The sequence below is a fragment of the Diospyros lotus genome, chromosome 3, assembly GCF_014633365.1.
Source record: "Diospyros lotus cultivar Yz01 chromosome 3, ASM1463336v1, whole genome shotgun sequence".
Classification (NCBI taxonomy): domain Eukaryota; kingdom Viridiplantae; phylum Streptophyta; class Magnoliopsida; order Ericales; family Ebenaceae; genus Diospyros; species Diospyros lotus.
In genome coordinates, this window is record NC_068340.1 from 3,654,766 (window position 1) to 3,668,410 (window position 13,645).

The 13,645-nt window shown below is 35.6% G+C and overlaps 1 protein-coding gene across 12 annotated transcripts in view; it reads right to left on the minus strand.

The window, feature by feature from the left end:
* Window positions 1–11,037, minus strand: part of LOC127797412 (TATA box-binding protein-associated factor RNA polymerase I subunit B) — a 30,451-nt gene extending 19,414 nt beyond the window's left edge. For 4 of the 12 annotated variants that reach the window (XR_008022214.1, XR_008022212.1, XR_008022213.1 and 1 more), the window contains exons 1-4: window positions 10,038–11,034; window positions 6,325–7,149; window positions 6,009–6,154; window positions 4,585–5,160 (exon numbers count right to left, since the gene is read on the minus strand). Coding sequence is in view for 6 of the 12 variants with exons in the window: in XM_052330285.1 (XP_052186245.1) it covers window positions 4,585–5,160; window positions 6,009–6,154; window positions 6,325–7,149; window positions 10,038–10,647 (2,157 nt within the window). In the remaining 6 variants the exon portion in view is untranslated. Of the gene's footprint in view, window positions 1–2,821; window positions 5,161–6,008; window positions 6,155–6,324; window positions 7,150–10,037 lie in introns of all 12 variants that reach the window. The other 8 variants (XM_052330285.1, XM_052330283.1, XR_008022216.1 and 5 more) reach the window with 7 other exon arrangements.
* Between the last annotated feature and the right edge of the window lie 2,608 nt (window positions 11,038–13,645).

Sequence of the window (13,645 nt, forward strand, 5' to 3'; positions counted from 1 at the left end):
AGGGTTGCGTTAGGTAGCCGACAGCCAGCGTAAAATCTAGTCGGATCCAAATATGAATTCTAGACAAACTATCTGTTGAGATGTAACCCACATAAAAGTCTAGAATTCATGTAGCCAACCCCACATAGTGAGATAACGGTTGGATATATTGTTGTTGTTGTTGTTTACTCTTTGCCTCAGCAATAGCATTCTTACATTTGGCTTGATTAGTCGGAGAAGATTTTGGACATACAAAAACATTTCCAAAAATGTGGCCAATGTGTTCTTTTACTCTGTAAACACCTCCAGACATAACTTTACCACACAACTTACATTTAATTTTATCCATGTTCTTCGAATCAATTAACATTCCATACGCCCATCCAACATCATTTGACTTCCTTTTAAGAATTGAGGAGGCCTCAGACAATGCTCCCGTACTCCCAGTCCTATCCGACATCATTTGACTTTCTGTTTTCTTCTTCTTCTTTTTTCCCTGAGTATTGAATAATTGACATTGAAATTGAATTAAAATAGACAACTAATGAATTGGTGTTGTAGATCAATAGCAAGTAGCAGCATCAGCAAGCTTGCCGCTTGCTGCAGCAAAGAGTAATTTTTTTTACCAGAGGCAGAGGAAGATGGCCATACATACCAGAGGAAGACAAGATCGGCAACGAGAGAGGATGACCAAGAGATGAGATCGGCGATGACGAGAGAGAACGGCCAACAAATGAGATCAGCGACAATGAGAGAGAACAGCCAAGAGATGAGATCAGCAACGACAAGAGAGAACAACCAAGAGACGAGATCGGCGGCGAGAGAGAATAGCCAAGAGACGAGATCGGTGACGGCGGCGAGAGAGAGAGAGAGAGAAATGACCCAAGCGATGAACAACTAGAGAGAAAGGGGAAAAAGGCGGCCCGGGCCACACGAGACCCAAGCAGCGACCTAGGCCGCCTACGCGCCGTCGTGGCCCAATTAATCAAGCTCGGCGCCTCAAGGTGCCGAGTAGCCCTTAATCGTGGCGGCCAAGGGCCGCCTAACGCCTAGGTGACCATCTAGGCTGCATTTTCAAACACTGCATGAGATACCATCCTCAAGAACACCCACACTCAGCTTGATAGATGGATAAGTAGATAATCTTTATTATAACAATATTTACCAAAGAACACCAGCCTTCATAGATACTTCAAGATTAGAAAGGTACCAAGCAAGCCTAGCCAACCACTTTATTATAAGCTTGAGTTCTTAATCCATTCCTCCCATTGAGACTGGCATATAAAGTTGATTCCAACTTTTTCCAAAAGCATTCTTGTCATTACCCCCTCTCCAAAGAAATGTTAGAAGTAACTTTTAATCAAGTAACAAGATAAAGGGGAGCACATAATGCAGGAAACAAGTAAAAAGGGACAGCTGATAATGAGTATTTTTCACGAGAGTATACAGACCTGTGATTGTTAACACATGAGCATTCTACCTGATATTTTATTTCAACTGTTCTCCAGGATAGCCCAACAAAGCTTCAAGATTTAATTAAATATCTCCCAGGTTTAGATGCCAATAGAGACTGCATTTGCATCTTCACCACTCATGTTTTGACCTAGAAAAAGCTCAGATTTTTGGAAATTGACTCCAGCCCAGCTTGGCATGCCTAGCTAGTTCAACTATGCAAGGGATGCAATCATTGATGGAGTAAATGAGAAATACAAGGGCAACGATGATGACAAACTGCTACAACATGACACGTACCATTATTTGATAAATGCTCAAAAGCAGAAGAAAGTGCTTCTTTTCAGAGAGACAGGGATCTCCATGAATGAATAAGGGTTCAAAGACATTATTAATTAAAACAGAAAATGAGGGAGTAGTTCATGTCCAATAACTGCAGGAGGAAATTCCAACCATATGAACATAATTCATGTCCAAGTTTGTATGAAGAAGGCTTCTTCTCTCTCTCTCTCTCTCTCTCTCTCTTTAAGCTTTCTGTTAACCTAGATCTCACCCTTATATATGATCACTCAATCACTCAAACTCACCCAACGAACTCTCTCTAATTTGTAATGAATAGAAATCAGAATTCAACCAAGAAACCAATCAAGAACTGCACACAACACACAAGAATTATCCTGGTTCGGTCTCAATGAAAGACCTACATCTAGCTTGACTTTCGCCCCTGCTTTCTCTACTATCTTGAATACCAATACAAGATTACATGTGCACTAACAGCCAACTCTCAACGAGCCCATAAACCTGAAAGCTATATAGAGTTGTATACCAGAAAGATATTCACTCTTCCTCACTGCACAATCTCGCCCCAAACAGCTTGTAAACCCACAAAAGAAAGCACACTCAAAACCTACCTCTCAGCCCCTATTTATAAGCCATAGAGAGCGGGAGAGCTACCTGACTAACTGCCCAAAACCAGCAGTTACAACAACTCGGTCAGACCTGACTTCTAGAAGACATAACCGGAAAAATACAACATAATATTTCCCTCACATTACAAACCCTAATCTATTACAAATGAACTCTTAACACTTTCTAATAAATTCCAAACCTTCACGATCAATCAAACGATTATTAGAGATAATATAAATGGGATTAAAATGGTAAAACCATCTTGAACTGCTGCTGCCACATAATGATACATTACTTTTAGCAACCTATTTAGCCTACTCTTTCAGAATGGGTTTATACAACACATTGCACAGACTAATAAGGCAAAGGCCATATGCTATTTGAGAGTCTTTCTTTTGGGATCAATGCAATAAAGGTTTATTAGATGCAATTAATAAAACTCCAAGTAAAGAAATGAGAGGTAACTTTGAGATATCCTTACCTATAAATCACTAATTTCCTGATAGACAGTGGCATAGAAACCATCCAATTCAGGAGCAGAAGTCCATATATCTGGAAGAGAGCTTCTGCTTCCTTTCCTGTAAAAAGTCTACTGCGCCATGCTTCCTTCTAATTTGTTTTCAGCAAATCAAACTTCTCCAACAGATATTGGTCAGATGATATGAGTTTTCCCACTGAAATAAGGCAGTGATCCCCTTTCCAGACAAAAGTTACAGAAGAGAGAATGGGATAGAGAAGAATTAAGAGAAGAAGAATATATGATTTTTCATTATACCCTCAATGCAAATCTAGCAGTATTTATGCTGGTAGTTACAGAGTGCATGCCACAACAAATAACTTGCTTGTAACTAACTTGCAACAACAAACTCTAAGCTATTCATCTAATCATTACATTTATTCTCCCATAGCTCAGCCACTTGCATCCAGCTCAGCTACACAGTTATGATGTCAGCTCAGCCACTTGGTTACTCCACCAGCTCAGACCACCTGCTAGTGGAGGTATTGGCGAGGAATCCTCATAACCTTCCTCTGGCAAACAACACCAGTAGCCCCTTCCTGAGGCTGCTCGTCTTGATCTTGCATTTATGCCCGCTGCATATCATCAGCCAATCCAATTTCTTTCAATCCACACCTTGGCTTCCATTAAATAACTTCAAACCCAAGAATGAGTTCAGATTAATTCACCCAACTCCTTGATCCACCCGCTGTCAAACAAATACTCCTCTTGTTAACTTTAAAATTGTAGCCGTGTTCACCCTGTGCCAACATTAGCAAAAGGACACCGGAAATTTGTTTAGCCAACACCTCATCCAGCTCCTTCTGCAAGTCCATAACTAGCCATGATCACTCCAAAAAAATTACTCTCACGTGATATTAAGCTTTTTCTGGACTTAAAAGATCTGCCTACTCAAACTTCTGAGAGATTATGAATTCCACTGTCCCAAGTGCCTCAAGAAAGTCTTCAGCTTTCAATTCACTGCATGAAAAGAGAGCCCTGGCACAAATTGACTCCAAAATTTCTGTGTAAGACTATTTGTAAGTTTCACATCTTCACCACCTGGCTACATATCTCTTAATGGAATGACAACCTGAACAATTCCATTCACCCTCCAATACCATCAGACTATGGAAAAGATAATAACATGGCAAATGAATGTTGTATAAACATTCTCTTGAACAAAATGTCTTAGCTAATCTTTCCAAATTCAACCCTTTCCCAGTCTTTATTAATCCATGTAAACTAAACCTTAACTCGGCAGTCTCATCAGCTCATTGTACTAGTTGGTCGAAGATCTAGAATCAGGACTCAATTTGTAGTACTCACCCAGTAAAGGGGAAACCAGTTGCACACTCATGCAGGATTTTCCATATATGCATATGCAGCACCAAGTACGCAACCAAGAACAGAAATAAATCACTGCAGCCAAATGGCTTTGAGTGAACTGTTAAGATGGGATTGGGGAGTAATTTCCTTTATATATCAATGTTAACTGGCAGACAATTTGGCACAAACAAAGATTAGAATCAACCGAGCACATATATGTGGAGATATAGAAAAAACAAAGAGATGGATAATCATAGACAGTTATAGTTGCATGTCAGGAAAACTAAATAAATAGTCATTCTGTCGGCACTCAACTGCACATATTCCTTTTGAATAAACATTTTGCCACTACAAAAGGAACTCCTTCCATAAGAAGGGCAAAGATGAAATAAATTGATTCACAAATTCAAGTTTAAGACCTTAATGGAGTCATCTGTTGTATTGTGTTGTATGTCTTCACAGACAAACTCACAAGAATCATTTTGAGGTCTCAAATTTAAGCAATGATCAACTCTCTTTTCGAGCCAACCCAATCTCCTTTCGAAGCCCAATACTCCAGCATGCATAATCCTAATGTCAACTCGTGCTACACGAGCACAAGAACGAAGCAAGATATAGTAGTCAGCATGGGCAGCATAAGTGTAACCACCTTCATCTTTCTTCCTCACATAGTGAAGGTAATCCAATCTCTTGACTTTGACCCTTGGGGGAATATAACAAAACCTATTTTCCTCCATGTTTGACTTCATTCGTCTAATGGCTTTATCTTTAGGAGACACTGTGCAAGTCTGACCAGCAGGTATTGAAACACTACCACTTGGCGTGCAATCATCAATACTCGTGCTCTGTCTCCAACTATCATCAGTATGAGGGGATCTAACATCAGTGGATGGACTGTATGTAAGGCTGTCATCTATAATATTTTGTCTTTTCTTGGCCGAGCTCGTAACATCATCTCTAGATTTCACAGCCTGATCATCTGAAGTTCTTGAATCCTGAAATTGGCATAGTCAAAGTAGATTGTAAGTAATTGCTCCAGCTAGAAAAATCTACATAACATTACAAACCCAATATTTGCCTCAAGGTCCACAGTTCAGACACAAAACGACAGGAACTGACAAACTAGTATAGTTAAGGTGCATCCCTAGTAATTATTCTTGCAATAAATAAGAAATCCATATGTTTAGAGAAGATGTAACCTGTGATGCACGGAAACTTCTCGGGGGCGCCGTTTTGGCATTTCCGAAACATTTCCATTTCCAAAACACCAAGAAACGTTTTCCATCTCTAACTCAAAATTTTTAATTTTTCTAGAATTTATTTCCAAAATTTATTTGAATGCATTATGGAATTTATGTTTTTTGTTTAGATTGAATAACTATTTTTTATAATTTTCTATATTAAAAAATATATTTACAAAAAGGCCCCTATAATTTTTTATTTACAAGTTTCCATTTCTTACTTTTTTGAAAAATGACATTTTTCCATTTCCGTTTCATATCATATCCATTTCCCTTTTCTCTTTTCGTGCAACCTAGGATGTAACACCTTAATTCCTATAGCAAAAGGCAAAGGAAAATCCTTTCACAACAAACAAGAAGATCATGTCGATGCTGGAGAATTAATTAAACCTCAAATCCATTATAACCTCAATGTTGTTCAAAGACTTAATAATCTACAACAACATATCAAACCTTGAACCAACTAGGAAGGGTCTTGTTACATTTTTCTTTTAAAAAATCCTGAGAAAGCTAAGCACAAAATTCCTTCCAAGGCTATAACATAAAACAAGAAAATTAAAAGAGAATGAGGAAAAATAATGAAAAGGGAAAAAGATCAGAACTGCATTCATCACCATTTGATCCTGATAAAAATTCAACAACTCCTCAATTATCTTCTCTTCCTCAAGATCGCCGAATGATGGTTCTAATCCAGCAAATACCACATCCTTGCAGTATTGTAGATAGGTAGGCAAATCTTCGGAATAATCTGTCAATGGGGCGAGTAAGTCAGCAAGTATCATACATTTCAAGAAGAAAAATGTCAAAGAGAAACACAAGAAGAATGACATAGAAAGCAAAAAGGGATAACAATTTCACTTGTGTTTTCAAAAAAAGAAAAGCGCATTTCAAGCTTCCAGAACTATAAAACTTAAATACCATATGTTTCTTCAAGCGCAGCACATCGTGCTTCAAGGTTATACAACAGCTTCACAGCATCCAACTCAGTTTCCTCAATATTTGATGGGGTTTTGGAGGAGTGTATGCCAATATCATTTAAACTAGGAGAGGGCAAGCCCTGTTCGGCATCATCTCTCATGACAGTATTGTATGACTGTTCCTTTGGACCATGCCCACTAAAAGATCCAATTGAACCAGATAAACTTTTTTCCCAATAACCAAAACCATTTATATTATACAGAATCCTTACTGCTACAATCACCATTGACATTACACAAACACGTGTAGGAAATCTAAACTCATTTTCTGAGAGCCACAACTCAGGAGGCAAGGACCATTCATATATCTGGCATACAGTTGGAAGAATTTTTTCCACAGGGAGTGATAACATTGCTATATAGCGACCAGCTATAGCATAGAAATTGACAGGAGGCAATTCCAGGCCTATTTCTTTAGCAATAGATGCTGCCTGTGACTCCAACTTCTGTAAAGGAACAGAATCTGAAGGCTTAAACATAAGCGTTGAACTTAATGGACATGCACCTGAGGGAGGCCCAATTTGTTTCTCAATTTCTACAAAAGCAGCAAAATAAGGAAGCTTTCCTTCAAGAGACCATTTTATAATATCAGGTGGCAGCACTGCCTCCCTTGCAAGATGACAAACCAGAAAAGCTACTGTCAGAGTATGAGATAAGGGTATTTTCTTGGCCAATGATCTATACCATATCATTACTGCTCGCTGACCATGTATATTGTGAGGCTCTGCATTGTATTTAGCATGAGGCTCAAACTCATCTGCCTGCCCTGAAATAAAGATATGAATAAAAGGTTAAAAATAATTTCCTGCCTTATCATTAAAAATTGAGAGAAGAAATCAAAAAAATTATAAAGCAAAAAAGACAGCAAAAAGAGCTGTTAGTGAAATAAGGTCAAAAGCATATGAGAATCTATATAAACGACTTGATACAAAAGATGAAGAAAAGGATATATATAAATTAGCTAAAGCAAGAGAAAGAAAAACACGAGATTTAAATCAAGTGAAATGCATAAAAGATGAAAATCAAAATGTATTAGTGAATGAGGGAGCGATTAAGGAGAGATAGAAGGAGTATTTCACAAAATTATTCAATGATAGTGACGACACAAGAGTTAGGTTGGGACATCTTAGTAACTCCGAAGGGAACGTGAGTTATACATTTTATCGACGCATAAGTTCAAATGAAATAAGACAAGCATTAAAAAAAATGAAAAATCATAAAACGGTGGGACCAGATAATATACCAATAGAAGCATGGAAATGCATGGAAGAAGAGGGCATCTCTTGGCTAACACAATTATTTAACGCGATTCTTAAATCAAAAAGGATGCCAAATGAGTGGAGGAATAGTACTTTGGTTCCTATATACAAGAACAAAGGAGATGTTCAAAACTGTGAAAATTACAGAGGAATTAAGTTAATGAATCATACCATGAAACTCTGAGAGAGAGTAATAGAGCAGAGGGTCAGAAAAGAAACAAAGGTCTCGAAAAATCAGTTTGGTTTCATGCCTAGTAGGTCAACAATGGAAGCTATATACCTACTGAGGCGCCTAATGGAAAGGTATCGGGATCATCAGAAAGACCTATATATGGTATTTATAGATCTAGAAAAGGCCTATAATAGGGTCCCTAGAGAAGTTTTATGGCGGGTTTTAGAGAAGAAATGAGCTAGAATAGCCTATATACAAACCCTTAAAGACATGTATCACGGTGTAGAGACAAGGGTCAGAATATGCGGAGGGGATACTGAACCGTTTACAACTAGAATAGGACTGCATCAAGGTTCTGCACTAAGTCCATACTTATTTGCTCTAGTAATGGATGAACTCACTAAAGATATTCAGATAGAGGTGCCATGGTGTATGCTATTTGCAGACGACATAGTATTGGTGGATGAAACAAAAGAATGAGTGAACACTAAGCTTAAGTTGTGGAGAAATAATTTAGAATCTAAGGGATTTAAATTAAGTAGAAAGAAAACAGAATATATGGAATGTAAATTTAATAAGAATGCAAGAGTGGATGATATTATAATAAAATTGGAAGACCAAATCTTACAAAAAAAAGACCATTTTCGATATTTGAGATCAGTGATTCAAAAAGATGGAGAAATTCACAAGGACGTCGCACATAGAATTAAGGCAGGCTGGCTAAAATGGAGAAATGCATCGGGAGTGTTATGTGATGGTAAAATCCCATTAAAACTGAAAAGAAAATTCTATAAGACAGCTATAAAACCAGTCTTGTTGTATGGCTCAGAATGTTGGATAGTCAAATACCAACATGAAAAAAAGACGAGTGTAGCGGAGATGAGAATGTTAAGATGGATATGCGGCCATACAAGAAATGATAAAATTAGGAATGAAATTATTCGTAATAAGGTAGGAGTAGTGCCAATCGATGAGAAGATGAGAGAGACTAGACTAAGATGGTTTGATCATGTGAAAAGGAGACCAAGAGACGCTCCTGTGAGGAGAGTTGATGAAATGGAACAATTAGTCAAAAAAAGAGGTAGAGACAGACCCAAGAAGACTTTGGGAGAGACATTAAAGTTTGATATGAAGTGTATGGATCTAAATGAAGATATGACAAAAGACAGAAATACATGAAGTCTAGAATTCATGTAGCCGACCCCACATAGTGGGATAAAGGCTGGATATGTTGTTGTTGTTGTATGAAGACGCAGAAGGCACATGCATGATATACATACGACAGAAGCTAACAAAGCTAAACAACTACGACAGTCTAACAGATTAAATAAGAAAAATGTCAAATGAAAATCAGCAAAAAAAGATTTCCACCACAAATTTAGTAGCATATGATGTGTATGTTTATAAGTAGAGAATTCTAATTACATAAATTTATGTAAGTATAGCATAAAAGTGATTTAAGACAGCCTCAAAATTTTGATATGAAAGCAAGCACCAGCAAAAAGAAAAAAGAAAAAGATCAAGAAAAGAGAGACTGTGAAGAATTAATTCATGAATAGAGGAAAGATGCAGCAAAAGCGCTCCATTCATTACATAACAACAATAACAATAACATATCAAACCTAAATCCCATTAGCTTGGGTACATCCATTCATTTCATACCTCTTACAAATGAGATTCAGAAATATTATAAAAATGTAACTATGTTGAAGTTTACTAAACCATACAGAGAAAGGAAAATAATTCATTCTAAAGCTCTTCTAATGAGGAAAATAGACAGGTATATCAGTTTATATTGTGAACTTTGATCTACATTGAAGTTCATTAATTTATGTGGAAAGTTATAGGTTGAGCAACGAGTACCCTCCCAATCACAAAGCTCGTATGAGTCACCAACTTGATCTGTTAAGAGCACAAACTGCAGTGTAAACCCACTCCATCAAATTAATTGTGCTCAAATCCAACAGAGGATACACTTCAACTACACTGCTGTGTTACTCATTCCATCCGATAATTTGTAAACAAATCAACAATGTTGGGGTTTTAAACCATTTCATCCTATAAATAAGCGCAAATCCAATTAAGGGTTTTATTTTTGCTAATTTAAGGATTAGGTTTTGAAACCCTGTATTCCAAACAGAACTTTACGGATAATATATGGAATCTGTGATAAGTTAAGCAAGTAAATTCAGGGTTCTAAAATCCATGGTGATTATCACTTACGCCTACCTTGTTGCTGAGATTCTGATTCATGAATGGCCTCATCAGCCCAGTCATCATGAAAGACTCGAGTTGACGCCACGAACCGCAGCCAAATGGTCCCCGCCAACCCACAAATCACCGGGCTGACCCGAAATTTCTCCACCAAGGCCTTGCACTGTAGCTCAATCATAATCTGAAGCCCCATCACATACCTCATCCTGATCTCCGAATAGTAATCATCGTAACTAAGTAACCTCGAAGTCGATCCAAAATCACTCGGCCCGGTCGGTCCCACGCCATCGCTGGCCTCGGCCACGGCCTCGGCCTCCTCTTTCTTCACCTCGTTTTCTAGGGCTTTGATCGATTCCCAGAATTGGGACTGCGGCTGGGACTGAGAGAGAGGCTCGACTTTGATGACGGTGGCGGGACGGGGGCGGCGGTGACTGGCCAAGTAGATGCCGCCGCCGCCGCCGGCGTCGCCTTTGTTAACTAAGTCTTCCTCGTTTATGGCGGTGTCAATGATGTCTTCTGCTTGAGAGCCGCAACGGAGACAGTAGAAGAAGCCGTCGGAGCCGTCGGAGAAACCCACATTACCGCACGCGTGGCACGTTAACTCCAATTCATCCGTCATTGAAGTTTCGACAAAAATTAATCCTAAACCCTCTCTCCCATATGAACTAACACCCCAAAATCAGATTGGAAAACACTGTTTACCGATGAACCCTAAACCAATCCTACCGCTAGAAAGAAGAGAACAATATATTTTTAATATTTTTATTTGCCTCAATAAGAAATTCAAAAATACCAATTTTTGTTTTTTATTTTATTCATAGAAATTTTGCTACTTGTATCACAAATTCACACACCATATATCGCAATATTTTAAAAATCAAAATATTGGGATATATCATGAAATTTTGTTCACCTCATATTCTATCTCCATTATTTCTTCTTTTTTCTTGATCCAACAATCGACCCTCCTACCCTTAACTTTCTTAGTATCATTCTTCGCCTCTTACTACTGCATCCTCTCTCTCACCCCTATTACATATCTTCTCTTTGTTGCAACGACAAAAAGAAAGATGTAACGAGATAGGGGTCACTAGCGAGAGGCAATTGATAGAGCAAGGGAATAAGTGATAAAGGTATTTTTGTTATTCTAATTTTTTTATGTGTGTGAACATGTCAGCAATACTATATCTACAAGTAGCAATATAGTACCTAATTTTGTTTTTTATTTTATTATAAATTAATAATTATAAAAAAAAATCATGCTTCTTAAGATTTACATAAATTGAGTTGATTATTATTTTTTTTAAATGACACAAATCTCATATACTTTTAAAATCTCTCGTCTCTCTCTTGATTAATAATTAGGTAAATTTTTCACCCTATTCTTAAAATTTACATAAATTACATTAATTATTATTATTTTTTTAAAATGACACAAACCTCCTCTACTTTTAAAATCTATAGTCTTTTCGTTTGTCCTCTCCTAATCTCTCCAACTCTAAGAGTGTATTTGATTGCACATATTTATCATGAAAAATATGTAATTATTATACATTTTTTATAAAAAATAATCAAACATTCTTAATTTTTTTATAGAAAAATATGTATGGTACAAACATTTAAATATTCTTTCCATATAATTCATTTTTCAAAGGAATTGGGTGATTTTTATTTTCTAGGCAATATTACCTAAAATTTAATGCAATCAAACACATTTTAATTGTTGTTTTGATCTATCTTATTGCTATTATCACCGCCAATTAGAATTTTGACATCATTAGTAATCTATCTTATTATTGACATTCTCGACTTCATCAAACTCTACAATCTTTGATATTGTCAAGTTGAGTTGGTTTGATTTCCATTAAAACATTTATTCCTCATCTCTTTTGAGGAACAAACCCAAATAGTTCAAATTTGTTCTATGGGTTCAATCGATCTTTGAACACAAAAAAGATTTCAAATGCTATAATGTTCTTTTTTTCAATCTCATTCCATAGCTACGTTGAAACAAGGATTATAGTATTTTGGGAATTTAAAAATAATTAAAGGACGTTTGATTATTTATTTTATTTAATTGAACTAGTTAATTCAAAAGTGAATTACTATGTAAAAATAAGAAATAAAACTATTTTATGATAAATGTACATTTATTTTGTATAGAGCAATTGTATTCACGTAAACATAATTTTGCAATAAATTGTAATATATAACTTGAAAGTTCGTGTGAAATTTATGTGATGAGACAGCAAATTGATAGTATTGTCTATCTATTGAACTCCATGGAATACATTATATAAACTCTAACATATAAGCAAAATTGTCTTTTAACTTACTTCGCTCATAAATTTGACCTTTGATCTCGTTTCATAAACATCATTCTTTTTGCAATAATATATTTTGTTAGTCTCTGTGTATGGCTATTCAAAAGGAAAAGGAGAGTGAATTGAGTGATTAATTTTTTTTTTAATTTTAATAAATATTATTGATTAATGATTTTATTGAAAAATATATATTTGATAAATATAATAAATTATATTTGAGATTAATAATAAATGCAAGCCATAAGATATAACAAAAATAAATACAATGAGGCACAAGACAATTTATAGTGGTTCGATATCTTCACATACACTTAGTCCACTATCCCAAGGTCTAACCACCCTCAAGGTTCCACTAAATCAAAATCACCAAGAGTTCCACACTATCTCACCTTAAAAACTAGATATACACTTAGATTACAATGGATTATAGGCAACCACTACACTAAGGTTTTTTCACTAACTTATCTTGAAAACTAGATTTACCTAAATTTTAACGGATCTAGGAAACATATACAATTCTCAATAATAATTTAAATATTTACAAATAATTTGTCCACACTTGGACATATATAAATAATTAAGAAAACAAATTATACAAGCCAATAATATTTAAATAAATAAATAAATTTGTAACCTCAAATGGAGAAGTTCGGATTTGTTGTAGAAGACTTGAAGAACTTTTCTCCTTTTGCTTTGTGACTCTTCAGTGGATGAACAATGAATTTTGAGAGCCTTGGAATGCTTGGAAATTAGCTTGAGAGCTTTTTGAAGCTTTGGATGTGCAATATGTGCAATGGATACTCAAAAAATGAGTTGGGGGTATTTATAAGCATTTTAGCAACTAAAAAAAAAGTTCATATAAAATTTGAAATTCAAAAAATGTTTAGGTTTTCTCAAATAATAAGAAAACATATCTCATATTTAATTCAAAATAAATTTACTTTTTGCATGAGAAATCAAAATTTGAAAATTTAAATATAAGCTTTTGAGACATAAATGATTAAAACAAGAAAACATGTCTAAAAATAATATCCTTTAATTCAAAATAAATTTACTTTTTGCATGAGTAACAGAAAACATGTTTAAAACTAATTCTCTTTAATTCAAAATAAATTTATTTTTCGTATGAGATAGAGAAAACATGTTTAAAAGTAATTTTTCTTTAATTTAAAATAAATATATTTTTTGCATAAGTAATAAAAGCATTTATCAATAAATAAAAATCTAAACATAAAATTTTGAGACATAAATGATCAAAAAAAAGTAAACATATCTAAAGACAATCCACCTTTA